The sequence below is a fragment of the Chiloscyllium plagiosum genome, chromosome 12 (assembly GCF_004010195.1).
Source record: "Chiloscyllium plagiosum isolate BGI_BamShark_2017 chromosome 12, ASM401019v2, whole genome shotgun sequence".
Taxonomy (NCBI): domain Eukaryota; kingdom Metazoa; phylum Chordata; class Chondrichthyes; order Orectolobiformes; family Hemiscylliidae; genus Chiloscyllium; species Chiloscyllium plagiosum.
In genome coordinates, this window is record NC_057721.1 from 41,819,637 (window position 1) to 41,841,210 (window position 21,574).

Consider the following 21,574-nt stretch of genomic DNA (forward strand, 5'->3'; position numbering starts at 1 on the left):
AACTTCAATACAGGTATCAATGTAGTAAACTTCCTTTCAAATTCTTCCAACAATTCTTCAATTCATTTCTTAAGTAGACCAAGCTGCACCATACTTGAAATGTGGTCTCATCAATACCCTGTATAACTGAAGCATAATAGTGTGATACCATTTGCTGCCAGTGTTGATGATGTAGGAAGTGAATGTTGAAGGTGCTGATCAAATGGGTTGCTTTATCTTGGCTGATTGGCACCCCATCCACATCTTCAACATTGAAGTGTAAAGTGAAGTCATTCCTCAAACATTATCACTATCTGTGCACTATTATAAATTCTAACGTCTGCAAACATATATCGTGAAGATATGGCCTCAAATTATGTCACTTTAAAACAGTTTAAATGTTTGAAAGGAACTCCTTCTGGAAAGGGGAGCAAAGGGACATGAGAAAGCACACAGGTCATGTCTGGAAGATAGATGTGATCTTCATAGTAAGATTGGACTTTGTGTGTATAAATTATATGTTGTCAGAATTCAGGAAAAATAAGGGTGGACCAAAAAGGCCATTAAGCCTGCTCCATCTTGCAATAGAATAATGGCTGATCTTCATCTTCGACTCCCCTTTCCTGCCAACCTCACTTTTTCCTGGCTTCCATGAAATGCCAACAATCTTAACACAATCAGCATATTCTCTATTCCTTTTGCTCATGTTGCTGATTTAGCTTGCCCTGAAAAGATGTTATTTTTCACAGTTACTCTCTGTAATACTGATTTACACTGTCTAACATCACTCCGTATAAAAATAAGGGTCATAATGTACTAAAACACCAACTACAGTTATCATTGCCATGCTTTGCTTGTCATGGGCTTGGCACTCCTCTGTGCCATGCATTGAGTATAAGAGTTTGGAGATCATGTTGCAGCTGTACAAGATAATTGTTAGGCCACTTTTGGCATACTACGTTCAGTTCTGGTCTCCCTACTGTAGGAAACATTTTGTCAAACATGAAAAGGTGCAGAGAAGATTTTCCAGGGCTGGAGGGTTTGAACTATAGGGCGAGGCTGAGTAGGCTGGAGCATCAGAGCTGAGGGGTGACCTTAGAGAGGTTTATAAAACCATGAGGTTTAGGGTGAGAGAGAAAAGATTTCAAAGGGACCTAAGGGAACAATTTTGACATAATGAGGGTGGTGCATGTAAGAAATGAGCTGACAGAGGAAGTGGTGGAGGTTGGTACAATGACAGCATTTAAAGACATTTGGATAGATACATGAATAGAAAAGGTTTGGAGGCTTATGGGCAGCAAGGTACATAGTTTGGGATTATGTTTGGCATGGACTGATTGGACCAAAGGGTCTGTTTCTATGCTGTATGACTCTAAAAGGCATCTGGATGTGCACATGAAGGGTTTGGAGGGATATGGGCCAAATGCTGGCAAATGGGACTGGATTAATTTAGGATATCTGGTTGGCATGGACAGGTTGGACTGAAGGGTCTCTTTCCATGCTGTACAATTCTGACTGACTGTATGACCTCTTTTTTTTTTTTACTTGTTATTGGTTGCACTCTGATCATTTTGTTTTCATATCAGATAGTCTGTTTCACCTGCCTTCTAATTAATGGTTTAATTGCATTGAAGTTTATTTTTAAATGTCACATTGGTGCCCCATCTTTGGTGAAAACTAAAGTGTATTTGAATCATTTGAGGAATATTTGCTCCAATGTACACTATTACATCCAGCATATCTGTTCTATCAAATAATAAAACAATGCTGGTGTCCTTTACCAAACACTCACTTGGCATTCATATCAATTCACTTTTAAACTTAATCACTAAATTGTCTCCAGTATTCAAAAAAATACACTCACTCATTTGTCCCCTTTTTCCTAATAGTTAATAGTTAATAGCTAAGCTTGTGTAGACCTAAGAGTGTTGTGGTCACACCATGTGGAGCGATCAAACTTTCTGGTTGGTAGCTGCCTGTGTCTCTACAACGCACTCAGGCAGTGCATTCTAGATCATGATCATTTACTATGTGGAAAAAGCTATTTTGTTGCTTTTGCCTATTACTTTAAATGTGTGCCCTATTGTTCTTAATCTTACTGTGAGTGGCAACAGTTTCTCCTTATCTATGCTATCCAGACCTCTCATTTTTAATTTGATATGCCTCCCCGTTCTCCTCTCAGCTTGCTCTTCTAAGCAGCGCACAGTGCTAGTTTCTCCAATCTATATTCATAACATGAAGTTTCTCATCCTTGGCAGCATTCTCATAAATCTCTTTGTCCAATGCTCATACAGATTTCCTAAAGTATGGTGTTCAGAACTGGATGCAGTACTCCAGCAGAGGTCAAACTGGTATCTTTTACAAGTTTAGTATAGCTTTCTTTCTCTATGCCTATGTATACTTTATTACCCATGCTCTCAACCTCTTCCTTAATGACTTGTTCACTCAGTTCCTGCACCTCCTTTTGAATTGTACCCTTTCATTTATTTGTCTCTCTATTTTTGTTCTTATAAAAATGCAACATCATTCATTTTTCTATATTGAACTGTTGTCTATTCCATCAACTTGTCTGTCTTTTCGAAGTTTTACACTTTCCTGATCTCATTTCACAATGTTTCCAAGTTTCAAATATTCTGCAAATTTTGATTTGTGACCTGTATGTCCATGTCATTTATATGTATCAGGAAATGCAAGGGCCCTGCAGATCTGCAGCACAGACCTTCTCCAGTCCAAAGAATATCTATTAACTCCCACTTTGTGTCTTGGCACTCAGCCCATCTATCTCCATGTTAAAACTGACCTTTTTGTTCTCTGAGTTATCACTTTGCTCATAATTGTTGTGTGGCACTCTAATCAAGTCCCTTTTATAGGTTCACTAACATCGCATCAACATCATTATCCTCATCAACACTGTTACATCTTCAAAACAAAAAGTCACATCATTTGTGTATGATTTCCTCTGAGGAAGTCCATACTGGTTTTCCTTTATTAACACTTTTCGGTGTGGTCATTCATTTTATTCGCAATTATTATTTGCAGAAGTTTCTGTACAGCTGACATTAGACTGTTTTGTAGTTTTAGGACTTCTCTTTACATCTTTGTTTGAATAAGGATGTGATACTTGCTGTTCTCCAATCCTCTGGTACCACGCCTGAATCTAAGGAAAACTGAAAATCTATGACAAGTGCATCTGGACTTTGCACTTGCAATTCCCTCTGTACCCATGGATGTATCTCATCCAGTCTCGTTGATTTATCAGCTGTTAGTTCAGACAGCCCATCCAATATCTTTTCATTATCAAATGTAATTTCTTGTAGTGACTGAATTAACCCATTTTTCTCCATAGCCTGTGCAACATCATTTCCTTGGTAAAATTGAAAAGCAGTCATTAACTCTTTAACCATGCCCCACCTCTAGACATAAATTTTTAATCCTTAATTGGCACTGTGACTGTTTTATTATTTTATGACCCTTTTATTACTTATCTGCCGATTTGAATATTGTTGGATTTCCTTTTATGTTGGCTGCCATGTTCTTTTCATACACACTGTTTACTGCTCTTTTAGAATCGTAGAATCCCTACAATGTGGAAACAGGCCCATTGGCCCAACAAGTCCACACTGACCTTCTGAAGAATAACCCACCTGGATCCATTCTCCTACTCTATTACTCTACATTTAACCCTGACTAATGCACTGCATCTACACATTCCTGGAGGTGACCCACAGCAGTAGAATCTGATTGTTGGGAGTGCTGCTGCCCCTGATGGTGTTTCTGCAAACTGCAGGACGATGTGAACCTCCACCTGTACTCTAGGCAGGCGGACGGCCTCTCCCCGGTATGGACCCGCTGGTGCTTCAGCAGGTTGGAGGAATTGCTGAACCCCTTCCTGCACTCGGGGCAGGGGAAGGGCTTCTCCCTTGTCTGGACCCGCTGGTGCTTCAGCAGGGAGTAGGAATCGCTGAAGGCCTCCCCACGCTTGGAACAGCTGAAAGGTCTCTCCCCAGTGTGGGCGTACTGGTGGCAGTAGGAAGGAAGAATTGTTGAATGCCTTCCCACATTTGAGGCAGGGGGAGGGCTTCTTGCCAGTATGGACCTGTCGGTGGTCCGGCAAGTGGGAGGAACGAGTGAAATCCTTCCCGCACTGAAGATAGCTGAAAGGCCTGTCAGCCGTGTGGACCTGCTGGTGCCTCCGCAGGGAGTGGGAATCGCAGAGGGTGTTTCTGCACTCGGGGCAGCTGAAGAGCCTCTAGCCAGTGTGACTGCACTGATGAGTCTCCAGGGCAGATGGGACACTGAAGCTGTTCCCGCAGTTGCCACACGTCTGCGGTTTCTCCACTGGGTAGGATTCCTGGGGTTTTTCCATGGCCATAGCTTCAGCTGTGCACAACCGTTCTTTGAGTTTTCACCTTCCTTCTGGACCTTCAATAGTCAGCATGATCTCAGTTGTATTTTCTGCTTGTTGATTATTAGCACTTTTATTTTTTAAAGTGTCATCTTAATTACAGTGTCTTTTATCATCCAGGGACTGCTGAATTTGGCTTCCGTACCTCCTTGTATGAGGAAAATACCTTGACTGTATACACATGATTTCAACCTTGAATTTTGCCCATTGTTCTCTGTAACATTTCCTGTTGATCTTTAGCTCCAATGTATTCAACTGAACTCTATTCTTCTCCCATTGAAATAAAAGGAAATTACTGATGCCGCAACAGATTTGAAATAACATCAGAGGCCAGTGTCTGCTAACACTCGGAGTCATTTACAATTGTGCATGTAGAACAGCGGAGGGGGTGAGGATGGGAAGATCAGCACAGGCACAGGCAGGGAGATGATTGGGAGGGAGAGGGGACACCACCCCTGTCTCCTTCACCACCTTCTATCATCCTTCACATGTGTCCTGCCCTCACCTCTCACTTCTCTCCCTTATCACTCCCCACATCTGAGGGCCCTCGCATCAATCACCTCCCGCTGCCCCTACCCTGCAATCACTTTTGACTACCCCCGGCCCCCTCACCTGCACTTCGCCCACCAAAACTCTGCCCTCATTCAGCTGCCCTCCTCTCCCACCCCACCGGCCCCTCTCCCCCACACCCAACCCCAGAACACTACTTTTAAATGTACTTTCTACAACTTGGCTTTCTGCTTCTCCAAGCTGTAAAACCTGCAATTACGCACTGCTGTGATTTATCTCCAGTTCTTTTGAAATGGGTGTTATTTCAGTCATTCTGCTATCCAGTAAGCTGAGGCATTGGAACTTTAACCATCTCGAGTTAGTCACAGCACTAATTAAGAAATAGTTTGAATAATGTGCGAGGACTCTCCTATCATTAATGAATGTGTTCTTCCATTTTCAATGTAGGAATCAAAGTTTAAAGAGACTGGAGTAATTACCCCAGAGGAGGTAAGTCTGAAGAATTTGTTTAACCAAGCTGTTTAGAAGAGGAAGCCCTTTCTCTCATTTTTATTTGAGTGGATGATCTTGACTGTAATAAGTGTTGATTCTAAGTAAAGAACAAGCTGAATCATGGACCACTTTGATTCAAGTGACTTTTGGTCAAAATTCCCAACCTGTGCTCAAGGTTATTATATATAATAGAACTTCCCTTCCTCAGTCCACATGCTGGCAACAAACTTGTTATCCTAATTTTCAGCTAACTCTAAGCTTTGCTGTTTGACAGAATATTTAATGAAATCTTGAATTAAAAATATATTCTTTTGATACAGGTGTGATTATGAAAATATACCTGGAAAATCTGGTGAAAATCTGGACTATATATAACACGCACATACTAGAACACAAATGGTACCTGTTGACTGGAGGATAGCTAGTTATTTTAGTTAAAAAGAAAACAACCAGGAAACTTTAATCTGATTATTTTAGTGCCTCTTATTCCTGGTAATAAAACAGAGTGGAATCTTTTTCTCAAAGATGTAACCGATAAACACACAGTATAAACACACTCAAAGTATAAAAGATTTCAATAGCACAGATATCAAAACTGAAAGTCATGCTTGACCAACCTTTTAAAATAATTTTGAAGGAGTAATAAAGTTGGTACATAACTATGATCTAGTTTGATTTTTCAAACGTCCTTGATAAGATGCTTTGCAGTTAATTCTTGATTAAGATCAGGACGTCTGGATTTAGACAAAGATAGAATAGATCCGCAAAATAGAAACACGATAGGAGTTCACAGTATTCACTCATGCAAAAGGTGTGAAGTGTCGTTGTACAAGGATTTGCATAGATATCATATATTTTGTACTAATGATTTACATGAGAATTTTCCTCAATGTCTTGGACAACATCAAATCATAGTTACTGTGTTGAGATGAGGATTCATAACATATTGTTTAGGAACTTGAGTTCTAAAGTGGAGGCAAATGACTTTTAAAAGATTGCAAGAAATCATGTTACTTCAGATGAATGAATAGTGAGCCAACTGTTAAGATAACTTAGGATGTTTACTGACTTAGGTTTTACAACTGAGAGAAAGAGAAATGAGTCCAGAAGCAGTTTCATTCAGAGAGAAGCAAGGTGCATTAGAAAGAAGTCGTCCTTCTCAGTAGAGATGCTGTTTATTGGCAGTAAATGCAATTAGGGCTAGGGAAAAAGTCCTGAGAGGCTTAGAGAGCCAGAAGTAAACGATTGTGTATGTACCTTATTTATCTTATAGAGCTGCTGAAGATATGAGATTAAAGAACCCATATGGGCTGAGTTAACTGCTTATTTTAGAAGTCTTGGGAAAAGGCATTTTTTAAAAAGTGCATAAATTTAACAAAAATAAACTTTTCAGGATAAACACTCACTGAAGCTTAGGTGCCTAAGATTGTTGTGATTAAAAAGGTTGAATCATTTTAATATTTCTGATAAGAGTTTCAAAATAATAGGATAATATAACATAGTTTGACTATTTCTCTTTTGTGTAATAAACATCTTTTGTTTTTTAATTAAACATACATTGCAGCTTCTCATGAATATGTTCAGGATCTGACCTCCACAGTGAACATAAGTAAAAATTCAACTTATGTCACTTAAAATTAAAATCAGTTCTCATTCTGGGATATTACTTGTTTAGCATTGCCATCAGCTGGGATCATATCAAACGTGAGCTTTTAATAGAATCAAATTTTTTTGAAATCAGAAGGGGATCCATGAATCTTTGGAAACAAGTGCATGGAGATACTGGGTATCAAAATAGGAGTTATTGTGAAGTACTTTACATGGATTGGAATTTAAAAATGGCCTTGGCTTACTGCAGGTAGATGGTACAACAGTGGATTATTTGAAGTCTTTAACGAGGGCTAGTCTAAGAACAGGTGAGTTGCAAGTAGAAATAAAATCAGGTCCTTGAAAGGGTTAGATACTTAAAGTAATTGCTCATTATTTTGAATTAAGAGGAGGGAAACTTGAAAGTGGCGTATTAGCTGAGATTCAGTTAGAAATGAAAAAAAAATGAATCAAGAGAAATTAGCCTTAAATTGGAATTGATATGAAGAGAGGACAAGAAAAAAGAATTAGAACTACTAACAAGCCTGAGCTCCAGAGAGAGAGGGAGAACTAAGACAAAGTGACAACAAAAAAAAATATTATAGACTAGGAGTTCCGAGGAAGGGTCACTGAACCTGAAAAGTTAACTCTGATTTCTCTCCATAGTTGCTGCCAGTGCTGATAAGACTTTCAATTATCCAGTTTTTTTCAGTTTTATATGACTAAACTAAAGCTTGGAGTAAAGGAACAAAATAAAATGTAGTCCCACTGATTCCAATGGCAGATTTGATTTAATAAGAAATCTGTGTTTAGTGCCTCAATTTACAAAGGGTGGAGTTAAAAGCTATTTCATCTCATTTGAAAAGATAGTTGTGAATTTGTTGGTGGGCAAAAGATACTTGGGTTTTAATTTTAGTGTCCTGCAAAGTATAGCAGTGAATGTATACTTCTGTGTGTGAGAAGACCAGTCTGCAGACAATGAAGCTGTTAAAAGGGCTATACTTAATGCTTGCGAGCGTGTTTTTGAAGCATATCAGTTAAAGCTGGGGATAAGAAAGTAACCTAATCAGGCCTTTGTGCAATTTTCAAGAGAAGGAAATGCCAAAGCAGTCTCTTCAGATTATCAGAGTGTTTGATTAGAAGGTAGGAGAATATTTCCACTTGTAGCGAAGCCAGATATAAGGGTGAAAAGAATATACAATCCACAATATCCATTTAGAGAATAAAACCGAAAATTGAAGAGCAAAAGGAGGCATGAAAGAATGTTGATGGGGAAGATTATGGAGAATCTCCCGATACTTTTTTTAAGTTTTAAGGGGAAGAGAAGAACCAGGTGAAGAGTAGGACCCATTATTGACTAAGGGGCAATATGTGCGTGAAGTATTAGTAGAGTATTAAATGAGTACTCCGCATCTGTCTTTACTCAGGAGAAGGATGCAAATGCAGACTTTGAGAAGATGGACAGTGAAGTTCCTGAGCAGATTGATGGAAGAAGTGAGGAGATGTTGGAGGTTGTGCCAGGTTTGGATGAGTTGGATCCTGCTGTGGGAGATGAGGGACATAATAATAAGAGCCCTGATCCAAATTTTTAAATCATCTCTGGCCACAGGGGGATGTGTCTGAGGATTGGAGACAGTTCGAAACAGACGAGGGAACAATAAACCAGTGGCGGTCACATCAGTGGCAGGGAAATGTTTGGAGAAAATGCTAAAGGACAAAATTTAGTGTGGAGAGACAAACTTGATCAGAGCATGATTCTGTTAGAGGGAGATCATGTTTAACAAATCTGGTTGAACTTTTTGAGGAGATGGCCAAGTGTGTAGATGAGGATAGGAGAAAGTGAGGACTGCAGATGCTGGAGATCAGAGCTGAAAATGTGTTGCTGGAAAAGCGCAGCAGGTCAGGCAGCATCCAAGGAACAGGAGAATCGACGTTTCGGGTATAAGCCCTTCTTCAGGACTCCTGAAGAAGGGCTTATGCTAGAAACATCGATTCTCCTGTTCCTTGGATGCTGCCTGACCTGCTGCGCTTTTCCAGCAACACATTTTCAGCTGTAGATGAGGACAGGACAGCTGATGTAGACCATATAGATTTCAGAAAAACAGTTGATGCAGTCCTGCATGGGAAGCTGATTTGGTAACAGCACATGGAATCCAGGGTAATTTGGCAAGTTGGCTCCAAAATAGGCTTAGTGGCAAGAGACAGAAGGTGGTGGTGGAAGGCTGTTTCTGTAATTGGAGTCTGGTGTCCAGAACTTTGGTTCGAGCACAGCTGAAGGACGGTGTGCAGTTCTGATCACCAGACGATAGGAAGATGTGATTGCCTTGGAAGGGGTGCAGAGGACATCCACCAAAGTGTTGCTTTGGATGGAGCATTTCAACTATGAAGAGAGGCTGGTAGGTTTGGGTTGTTTACTTCAGAGCAGAGAAGATTGAGGGGGGACCTGATAAAAAGTATACAAGATTGAGGAGCATGGACACGGGGAATAGAATATAACTGTTGACCTTATTTGAGAGGTCAAGACTAAGGAGGCATACTTTTAAAGTGAAAGATAGGAGGTTTAGAGGGGATTTGATGAAAAATATTTACCCAGAGGGTAGTGGAAGTCTTGAATGCACTGACCTGGGAGGGTGACCGCACAACCTTTAAAAATTACCTGGATAAACATTTGAAGTATCTTAACATTCAAATTGGTGTCTAGTCCGGGAAAGTGGGACTAAGGTAGTAGTAGTGTTTTTATGGCAGCAGAGTCGATGGGCTGAAGGGCCTCTTCTGTACAGTATGATTCTATGATCATTTGAAATAGTGGTTTGTTTCTGTGCTGTAGATTCAATGTCACCTCCTTTAACCTGATGTAGAATAGTTTCCTAATGTATCTTGGATAGTGTAGCTTTGGACAAGATATTTCAGTAGTTAGTGAGTTTTAAGAAGATTTGTAGCTTAGGTTGAGGTTCTGGATGTAGGTTTGCTCACTGAGTTAGAAGGTTCATTTTCAGACGTTTCGTCACCAGTCTAGGTAACATTCGTCCGGAGGCTCACTGAAGATGTTAACTGGTTATGGTGACGAGATGTCTGAAAATGAGCCTTCCAGCTCAGCAAGCAAACGTGCATCCATATTTCAGTAGTCATATAACAAATTATAGAGGTTATTCACCTTCAAAGGGAAATCTATAAGTTTATTTCTAAAATGTTGTTAGTGGAATACTTTGTGCTGAAGATTGCTTATGTACTTCTCGGTATTTCTTTGATAGTCAGATAAAGTAAGGGATTACTAAATTCCTCTTTTATTGTTACAAATCTTAAAACATTCAGGAAGTTAGCACTTAAGTTTGTAACCTCTCTTGGTTGAATTATTTGGAAAAACAAAACTTTTCTAATACACAACCAGAAATTACTGGTGAAACTCAACATTTCCTTTTTTAATATACTGATTAGAATGCTTTGGGCATTTGCGTTATACCTTGAAACTTTTGTGAAATAATTGATACTTGTTATCCTCTGGACATTTGCTTCTGACTGTGTTCCAACAGGCTATTAAGTTTAATCCTTGAAGGAAAATACATTTGTGACAGTTTTTTCCAATAATTGACTCTAAATTCAAATCTCTCTCATGGAAACATTGTTTTAAAGAATTTTGCATGACACCTTTCAATTGGTCAGAGTGCTCCTTAGTTATTCAAACAAATGACTGCGTAGAAAAATGCAGACATTCTCAAAATACTGTAGAACAAAGCATGATTTTCTTTTTCCCAGTTAAATGTACTTAATTTTGTGGATATCCACTTTCTTTTTATCTTTGCAGTTTGTGGTAGCTGGAGATCACCTGGTCCATCACTGTCCCACTTGGCAATGGTGAGTGAATAATGGATTGTGAAAATTTAAAGTAATAAATGAAAACTGAAACCTACATCTAGAACAAATGAATCGCTTTGAGCCTGTGTAATTCTGCATAACATGTAATTAAAATTTGTGATATGCAACATTTATCTGGAACGGGGTCGGGTGGTGGGGGGGTGGGGGGGGGGGTGGTTCGAGTAAATCTAAATGCCTGACACTGGATGGAACACTACCTAATGTTATGTATTATGGGTGATCAGATAGAGCTTTATGATGTCTTGAGGGATTTAAAATATTATACCATTGTCACTACCAGAATTGAGAACCACAAACGTGCATGATTGTGGTGCCAGCATCACTAATAATTTCAGTTTTAGCTAGTCAAGCTAACTGTAGTAACATGATTGTTCCAAATTATATTAATGATCTGTTAGGATACAGATTCAGGAAATCAGAATAGAGAATATTGCCATATAATGTATATGTTAGAGGTTATTCACCTTTAAAGGGAAATCTATAAGTTTATTTCTAAAATGTTGTTAGTGGAAGATTGTTTAGGTATTTCTCAGTATTTCTTGATAGTCAGATGAAGTAAGGGATTGTTAAATTCCTCTTCTTTTGTTACAAATCTTAATACATTCAAGAAGTTATCACTTAAGTTTGTAACCTCTCTTGATTGAGTTACATGGGAAAATAAAACTCATCAATGGCCAAATGAAGCTTGTCGCAGGGAGATAATTGGAAATACCAGTTAGTAGAACAATCTAGTTGATACAGTGCTGAATAGCACAAATTTGACTACAACTTGCAGCATGAAACGTCTGTTTAATCGAATGGATGAGCTTATGCTGTGTAAAAGCCTTCTCTTGCATCCTTTCTCTAACCTGATAAATGTAATCCATTCTCAGTCATGTTTATCTAATTTTCCTGAAATGCATCTATACTAGCAACCTTTACTGCTCCTTGTTGTAAGGCATTCTGTGTTTAAGCATTCTTTAGGTAAAGAAGTTTCTCCTGAACTTCCCATGAGTTTATTAGTGACTGTCCTTAGATCTTTGACCTTACTCTGGTTTCACCGTCGGTGAAACCTTCCTCTTATTGTAGACCTTTTGACAATCCAAACATATTATATCTTTATCTAATCTTCATGGTATTGCTTTAGGTTGAGCAAGCATTGTCATCCATTTTAGATTCCATGCTGATTTTAAACTTTGTTTCCAGATGTTTTTCTATTAAACCTTTTGAAGATTCTATTATCGTTCATACCACTGACTAAGCTAATTACTTTGGTTCCCGAGATTGTTCCATCTCCCCTCCAATCATAGGCATCTTACAGTTTTCTGATGCTGTTTCTTTTCTAATAAGTATGGTAGTGTACACATGAGCTGGTGCTTATACTGTCATTCTCCTAACTTTCCAATATATCTGGATGCAATCCACCTAGACCAAGGGTTTTTAATCATCTCTGTTTGATTATTTCATCAATTATCTCTGCTTTTTTGTTTTAAATGTCTTATTTTTTTTTCCTAACCTCATATATCCCAACTTAGTTCCCCGGCTAAACAATGAGACAAATTTGATAATGCTGCCCGTTTTGCTAGAATTATGAGAGTCTATCCCTGTCCCTTTTTTTGTGCTGTTGGTGATTTGAAGATTACAAATTTTTATTTTCGAAGCTAATTTTACTTTTTTATTTCCCATTGTTTCTTTAGCTTTATAGAATTATAGAATCCTTACAATGTGGAAACAGGCCATTTGGCCCAACAACGACCCTCCGAAGAGTATCCCACCCACACCCACTCCCTTACCACTCTATATTTCCCCAGACTAATGCATCTAACCTACACATCCATAGACACCGTAGGCAATTTAGCTCAGCCAATTCACCTAACCTGGACATCTTTGGATTGAGAAAGGAAACTGGAGCACCTGGAGGAAACCCACGCAGATACTGGGAGAATATGCAAACTCCACACAGACAGTCGCCTGAGGCTGGAATTGAACTAAAGTTCCAAGCATTGTGAGGCAGCACTGAGCCACTGTGCCACATCTCTCTCTAACCTTTCTTTTGTCAGCTTCTCATTTGTTGTCTTGCACAGACTATGATAACAACTTAAATGAAGGGACTAAGTGGCATCTATTCAAACTTGCTGAATATACAAAACTAATTGCAAAAATAAGCTGTGAGGAAATCATAGTGTATAAAGCAATATAATGTTTTCATTGGGGCCTCTTTCCATTTTTCTTCCCATGTCCTTCCTCCTTTTCCAAGTTCCTTTCCACTTGCTTTGAGATATCCTGTATCTCTCATTTTCTAGCACACAGGCAAAACATCCTTCTGGACTCCTAGATGCAACTGTATAGAGAACATAGGACAAAATCTAAAACACTACTGATTGAATTTACTCTTTCCCCATTTGAACTGCATCCCATTCTATAATTCCATGATTAGTATTCTTGCCTGTATAATAAGCAATGTTTATCTTTGTCCTTGCATGTATCTGTTGCACAGGACCAGTGTCTGCACAATCTCCTTCTCTATGGCACCGTATCTTTCCTTACCCTATTGAATACCAGTCACACACTCCTCTTCCTGCACGTCTGGGGAAAACTATCCAAAGACTCTCTTTCCCTTATCATCACAGTGTCTCTAACTTCTATTGCAGGTCAACAACTCTGAGTTGCTTCTTGTGTCATTGTTATACTCTGATGATTTCTTGGATTTTTGGGTCACAAATACAGGGAGCCAACATCAGATCTCTAAGTTAGGGTTGATCCACTGAGAATCCTGTGTGACCCTGCCATGATTATTTAGGAAGGGGAGGATCAATGATTTTAAAATATCGAATGGGTGCATCTAAGGAGCTGGAAGAAATGGCATTGGCTTATCACTCAGGTTAAAATGGCAAACTCTGATCCAACAATAAAACTTTGAGTGGTTTCATGAAGGAGATAATAAGCAATCAGGCCACTGGTCGGCTGAAGTAATTTGAGACCAGACCAAATCGCAGGGATGAATCTTTAGCATCTCAGTTCTGTCGATGAGGAGGCCATTTTCATTTGCAATAGAACAGAAAAACCTAGTTTGCCTTCAAAAAGTATGTAGTCCAAAGGAAGTGTTAATGCAAATTGTCATTTTAATTGATAAATATAAAATGATAAAAGACAATTTAAAATGAAATGATTGTTATCTGTATGCTATTGTTTTTTGCAGGGGAACTGGGGAGGATGCCAAAGTCAAACCGTACTTGCCCAAGGATAAACAGTTTATGGTGACAAGAAATGGTACCACTGTTTTCATACTGAATCAATTAATTATATCTTTTTCACTCAGTCATGATACACTAATTCACACTAATGTATCTTTTCAGTTTAAAATATTGCTGAACATCAAGTGGTTTAGTTGTTCACTGAGCAAATATACTTTATATTTTAATATGGTTAAATGGTCTACATTTTAATAAATAAAGCTATAATCTTGTGTAGCTTTAAGTAGAGGAAATCTACTGTGCTGCTTGTATTGTTTCACAGTTTTTTCTATTCCCATATAGTTCCTTGCTATAAGCGTTGCAAACAGATGGAATATTCTGATGAATTTGAAGCAGTCATTGAAGAGGATGATGGTGATGGGGGATGGGTGGATACTTACCACAATTCAGGTATCAGAATAAAAAAAATCAAAAAAGGACCTTTAATTCTAAAATTGTCAAGAAATGTTACTCTTCTAATTTATTAAATGGTTTTGAAAAATAAATATAGATCAGAGCCAACTGAGTAAATTCTAGACCGTTTCTGTGGTATTTAGTCTGGGCATATTTATTTATATTCACAAAGCAGTAAGATTTCTGGAAAATTTACTTTTCAGCTAATTTTGCACAAAATTATAAAAGAATTGGTAAATCGCAGTTTCTTGAATTACTCTATAGCCACTTGTTTTCCTTGCTCGTAAACTGTGACTTAATCATTTACCTTAGAATTTAAAGATATTTGTGCCTTTATTTGTGCGTACATTGGGTTTCCTTTACTGACAGGTTTTGCAGTACTGGGATTATGTACCAGGATTTGAACTAATTAGTTTATCTGAGGATTTGCTATGCTTTTAAGAGCAAGGGTAATGAGGATGGTTGAAAATGCTACCTGAAAAAGTCAGGTGACCTGAATTATCCAGTAAATGGCAGAACCTTAAGAAGCATTAACATACAGAGGCATCTGGGTGTACAGGTCCACAGATCCCTGAAAGGGGCAACACAGGTGGATAAAGCAATCAAGGCATACAGAATGCTTGACTTCATCAGCATTGAATATAATGCAGCTTATATTACATCTGTATAAAATTTCAGTTAGGCCACATTTGGAATATTGCGTGCAGTTCTGGTTGCCACGCTACCATAAGGACATGGATTCTTTAGACAGGTTGTGGAGAAGTTTTATCAGGTTGTTACCTGGTCTAGAGGATTTTAGTTATGAAGAGAGGTTGGATAAATTCTGATTGCTTTCACTGAAAGGATTGAGGCTGAAAGGTGACCTGAAAGATGTCAACAACATTTATGACAGGCACAGTTAGGGTGGATAGTCAAAGGCTTTTTTTTCCAGGGTAGAAGAGTCAACTACAAGAAGGCACAGGGTCAAAGTGCAAGAGGGAAAGTTGAGGGGTGAATTGTGGGGAAAACCTTTCATGCAAAGGATGATGAGTGCCTAGAATGCACTGTCTGTGGAGGTGGTGGAAGCAGACACGTTAGTAAGATTTAAGGCATATCATGATAGACACATGAATGGGAGGTGAACAGAAGGATAGAAACCACATGGGGCAATAAGTAGTTGGTCTAAACTGGCACAGGCTTGGTGGGCTGAAGGACCTGTCCCTGTGCTATAAAGTATTGTATAATCTTAATGTCTGAATTCTCGTTGAGACAATTGTAATAACTCTCAACCTGTCTGTTTGTCTTCATGTATAACCTGACTTAATATGAAGTAAATATTTTAGAAATTATTTTGTTCTTATGCATTGCAAATGTTGATAGACATTTCATAACTGCATTTTCCTGGCGTTGACAGGTGTTGCTGGATTGACAGATTCTGTCACAGAGATTACTCTAGAAAGCAAAGACAACTCAAAGTGTATAGGCAGCAGCACAGCCTGTATGGATGATAATGATGAAGACGATGATGGAGAAGCTGCTGATATGGAAGGTAATAGCACTGCTATACTCTTAGTTCTCAGTAACAGTCCATTTGAAATACTCTAATCTTTCTGGGTTCCCTGACTCTCATTCATTTCCTCTGTATGAATCACTCTCTGACTTAAATATACTAATTTGCCGAGCCTTCCTGGCTCTCTAGAGAAATGTCCCTTTGTTTCATTTCAGACCATTTTTTCTCGACCCTTCAGCCAACGAACGTACTGCCACAGGGAGTGGTTGAAGTGAATAGTATAGATGCATTAAGGGGAAATTAAAATAAAATAATAATTTATTGTAACTTGTACTTTCACACAAAAACAGTGAAAAATGTTTAAATCACCATACAATGACACCTATATTAATAACAAGACCTGGATAAGATAAGCTGATGGCGAAAGAAAGGAATGGATTTGGGTGAGATCAGATGGAAAAAGGCTTGGTGAATCATAAAGATTGACATGGACTGGTTGGGCTGAATGGCCTGTGTCTCTGCCATGTAGCTTACAAAATGCGATATAAAATCTACCCTATCAAGTCCCTTAAACTTGTGTCTCAATGAGAAACATTTCTTATTATTCTTAACTCTAGGGATTTTGGGGCCAGCATGTGGGATTGCCCAATCTATTTTCATTGGATAATCTTCACGCTCGGAACAAGTATTTGTTTCACTCCCTCTAAGATTGGTATGGCATGCATTGCGTAAGGAGACCTAAATTGTACACAAGCTCTGGATGTGTCCTCCCAAGACTTTGAGAGAATACAAATGAGAGTTATGCCTCATTTACACTAATAATTTTGGAACAAAGTCTAATGTGCCATTTGTTTCTCTAATTGTTTGATACAAGGTCTCTAATATGAATGAGTTGGAAAGCATTGATGGAGAAACAATATTTCTGGAATTTAAAGCCATGAGCCATTATTAGAAGATAGTCGTACAGCTCGGAAACAGCTTAGGTCCAACTCATCTAAGCTAACCAGATATCCCAATCTGACATAGTCCCATTTGCCAGCATTTGACCCATATCCCTCTAAACCCTTCCTAACCATATACCCATCCAGATGCCTTTTAAATATTGTAATTGTGCTCAACTACCACTTCCTCTGGCAGCTTGTTCCAGAAGTGTACCACTTTTTTCTGCATGAAAAAGCGACTCCTCGCATTCTTTTTAAATTTTTCCCCTCTCATCTTAAACCTATGCCCTCGTTAAGTTTGGAGCCCCCCCCCCCCACCCACCCTGGGAAGAAGACCTAGGCTATTCACCCTATCCATGCTCCTCATGATTTTATAAACCTCTATTAGGTCACCTCTCAGTCTCCAAAACTCCAGGGAAATTAGCCCCAGCCAGTTCAGCCTCTCACATAACTCAAATCTCCCAATCTCAGCAATATTCTTGTAGATCTTTTCACGTTTCGCAATGTCCTTCCTAAAGAAGGGTGACCAGAATTGTACATAGTCCTATACAGCTACAAAATGACATCTCAGCTCCTGTACGCAATGCACGGACCAATAAAGGCAGGTGTGACATATGCTTTCACCACCCTGTCTACCTGATACTCCACTTTCAAAGAACTATGCACCTGCACCCTCAGGTATCTTTGTTTGACAACACTCCCCTGGGACTGTACCATTTTTACTGTGTAAGTCCTGCCCTGATTTGCCTTTCCAAAATGCAATGCTTCACATTTATCTAAATTAAACTCCATCGGCAACTCCTTGGCCCCTTGGCCCATCTGATCAAACTCCCATTGTACTCTGAGATAACCTTTTTTACAATCCACTACACCACCAATTTTGGTGTCATTTGCAAATTTACCTCCTATATTCACACCCAAATCATTTATATATGACGAAAAGCAGTGGACACAGCACCAGTTCTTGTGGAACTCCACTGGTCACAGGCCCTTTGTCTGCTACCTTCAAGCCAATTTCAAATCAAATTAACAATCTTTAAATTCAAAAGAGAAATGAGGGGAAATGTATTTACTCAGCAACCAGTTTTTAATTTGCTTGTGGGACATAGGTGTCACTGGCTGGGCAGGCGTTTATTGCCCATCCCTAGTTGCTTTTGAGAAGGTGGTGGTGAGCTGTGAGACTGTGGAACTTGCCCTCACATGAACTTGTTGAGACAAATAACTTGGGTGCTTTCAAAAAGAATGTAGATGTGTACTGGTTGGGAAAGGGAAGTGAAACATATACCGAAATGGAATAGAATGGAACGAGACTTTCATAAGGTACCAGACTCTTTTGTGGAAACTTATGAATATCTTCTCGAATTCTGTACAAATTAAATTCATAAAAATTCCCTGGTTTACTACTAGTCAATCCTGATATCCATATTTATGCATTTGTAAGCAGGAGTCACTTGTCAACAAACAGACATGTAAACCTATTGAGACCATTGTTTGGTCTCAAGAGATCAGTTAATCAGGCAGGCATCCAAGATCAACCTGGGGCTTTTCTAATTGCTCTGTACAATTTATTTTTGTGCTAATACATCAGAGCAGCTTAAATAATGTATTATCGGACTACATTATTTTGTTAAAAGGGAAACTGATGAATGGGTTCTTACAATACTCCATTGAGACCAAATTTAGCAGCAGTTCAGTTTTGTTATCACTGATTAATAACTACTTGCTTAACTGTAATGGAGTGGAATTTTACTTAGAATCTATAGCTGCTAGGATTTCTTCATTCCTTCTCATTAGGGGAATAGATAACAGTCTGTAGTTGACAAAAACTGGCATTATGATAGCTGTGTTAGAGGTTTATAGAGTCATAGAGATGTACAGCATGGAAACAGACCCTTCGGTCCAACCTGTCCATGCCGACCAGATTTCCCAACCCAATCTAGTCCCACCTGCCAGCACCCGGCCCATATCCCTCCAAACCCTTCCTATTCATATACCCATCCAAATGCCTCCTAAATGTTGCAATTGTACTAGTCTCCACCACATCCTCTGGCAGCTCATTCACCCTCTGCGTGAAAACGTTGCCCCTTAGGTCTCTTTAATATCTTTCCCCTCTCACCCTAAACCTATGCCCTCTAGTTCTGGACTCCCCGACCCCAGGGAAAAGACTTTGTCTATTTATCCTATCCATGTCCCTCATAATTTTATAAACTTCTTTAAGGTCACCCCTCAGCTTCCGACGCTCCAGAGAAAACAGCCCCAGCCTGTTTAGCCTCTTCCTGTAGCTCAGATCCTCCAACCCTGGCAACGTCCTTGTAAATCTTTTCTGAACCCTTTCAAGTTTCACAACATCTTTCCGATAGGAAGGAGACCAGAATTGCGGTTGTTAGTAAGTTTAACATTACAGTAGATTATGGTTCTTTCTTTCATACTTTACTCCCTTTGAGATGCTGCTTAAAAGCTATCTCTTTGACCAAGCTTTGTATCAGTTGCCCTAGTGTATCCTCATTTAGTTTGATGCCCAGTCTTGTCTAACACACTCCTGGGGTCATTTTGCAATGTTAAAGTTTAGCTGCACATTGTTAATGTGGGAGTTAAGACAAACAAAAAATATGGAATTATCTCAAAATTATCGCACTTATCTGATTAAATTCTGTTGCCTGCTCATTACCCTATTATTTGTTATTATCAGCCATATACTATAGCAGTGCTGAGTACTTATCGTTTATTGAACTGTGGCCTGTTATTTGTGGTTCTTGTGTTGCTATTTTAGTTTTGGTTTTTGATTGCCCCAACTGACATATAATTTTGAACATAATTCTGTGGGTGAAAATAAAATTTTATCCAGTGATCTATGCTATTACATACCTTCAGTGGCAATTTAATGATTATATTGTTAAATCAGTGTATAGTTTGTTTTCTTGTTCTAGCGTCTTAGTAAATTTTCCTTTCTCGCAGCCTATGAAGAAAGTGGATTGTTGGAAGAGACAGATGATGTAAGTTACAAATTGCTACAGTGTTTAAAACAAAATATGTTTTAATTGCCCTCTTCAGTTATTTGCTGTTTGTTTAAACTTAGAATTGATGTTTCAGGAAAAGTAGTTTGGAAACTTGATATTTGTGTTAAATACAGAAACTTATGCACCTGAGTAATATGGTCTCACTGTTTCATTACACTGAGGAATTTTGAGATGGGTGGCATAAATAGCTATAAAGAAGTCCACTATTTAGTTTTGGTTGATAATTTGGATATTCCAGCATGTACTGCTTCCAGGAGATCCAAACAGTAGAAAGGATTGCAGCACTTGAAACACTTTGGCCTGTGGGATCTCATGACCGTAATACAGAGAAATATCAGGCCAGCCCAGGAAGACCGTGCAAATATTTTTGTTGAACCTCAAAGGACCAAGACAATAATAATCTAATATCTAGTTAACCCAACGACCTTCTATTTTAATCATTCATTCATGAGACGTGGATATTTCTTCCTAGGCCATAGTTTATTGCCCATCCCTGGAGATGGTGGTAGTGAACTGCCCTCTTAAACCCTTGCAGTCGTTCAGATATAGAGGTATCCAGTGTTGTTAGAAAACAAGTTCCAGATTTTTTGTCCCTGCGATTGTGAAGGCATGGTGATATAGTTCCACTTCAGGATGGTGTCTGACTTCAAAGGATGATGGTGTTTCCATGCAGCTGCTACCATTATCCTTTAGTGGTCACAGTTTTGGAAGGTGTGGTCAAGGGAGACTGGGTGAGTTACTGCAGCGTATCTTGTAGACGGTACCTTGTTACTGTGTCAGTGCTGAAGACAATGAAAGTTGAAGGTGGTGTACCAATCCAGCTGGCTGCTTTGTACTGGATGGTGGCGAACTTGTTGAATGTAATTGGAGCTTCACCTATCCAAGCAAATGAGTACTCCAACATACTCCAGACTTGTGCCTTGTAGATGGTGGACTAACCTTGGGAAGGCAAAAGATGAATTACTGTCCACGTGATTCTTAGCCTCTGACCTGCTTTTGTAGCCACAGTACATGAGGCTGGTTAAGTTCAGATTCTTTTCAATGGTAACAGCCAGGATGTTGATGTTGTTTGGATTCAGTGAAGGTACTGCCATTGAACATTAAATGAGCAATGGTTAGATTCTTTTCTATTGATTTATCATTGCCTACTAGCACTTACATGGTGCATTGTTACTTGGTAACACATTAGCCCAAGCCTGAATGTTGTCCCAGATCATGCTACATATGTACGTGACTGCATCAATACACAAAAAGTTGTGAATGGCATTGAGCACAGTGCAATCATCAGTGAGAATTCACACTTCTGACCTTATGTGGGAAAGGAAATTATAACTCAAACATGCAAATATATGAATTTGTTCTTTTGACTGCTCAAGCCTGATCAGGCATTCATTAAGATCATGGCTGACTTGTTTGTGGCCTCAACTCCACATTGACACTTGGTCTCCACAATTGAGTCACAGTGTCTTTCACTTGTGGGAGTTTATCCCATATTTTTACCCTTCTACAAATTATTTCATAAACATGTTGGCAAGCTGTTCCAGAGCACGACAACTCTGTACAAAAAAAAAGCACTAATATGTAACCTAACTGTTTTCTCACTTTGTATTGATGCCCCGACAGGCACAGCCCAGTCCACCATAGAATGAGTGGCT

The 21,574-nt window shown here is 39.0% G+C and overlaps 1 protein-coding gene across 3 annotated transcripts in view; it reads left to right on the forward strand.

The window, feature by feature from the left end:
• atg3 (autophagy related 3) overlaps positions 1–21,574 on the forward strand; it is a 36,009-nt gene that overhangs the window by 2,057 nt on the left and 12,378 nt on the right. Inside the window, exons 1-7 of one of the 3 annotated variants that reach the window (XM_043700874.1) lie at positions 2,274–2,321; positions 5,342–5,383; positions 10,776–10,825; positions 14,025–14,095; positions 14,362–14,469; positions 15,866–16,000; positions 19,858–19,895. In XM_043700874.1, coding sequence (XP_043556809.1) covers positions 2,286–2,321; positions 5,342–5,383; positions 10,776–10,825; positions 14,025–14,095; positions 14,362–14,469; positions 15,866–16,000; positions 19,858–19,895 — 480 coding nt within the window. In that variant the 5' untranslated portion in view covers positions 2,274–2,285. Of the gene's footprint in view, positions 1–2,273; positions 2,322–5,341; positions 5,384–8,400; positions 8,495–10,775; positions 10,826–14,024; positions 14,096–14,361; positions 14,470–15,865; positions 16,001–19,857; positions 19,896–21,574 lie in introns of those variants that run through there. The other 2 variants (XM_043700872.1, XM_043700873.1) reach the window with 2 other exon arrangements.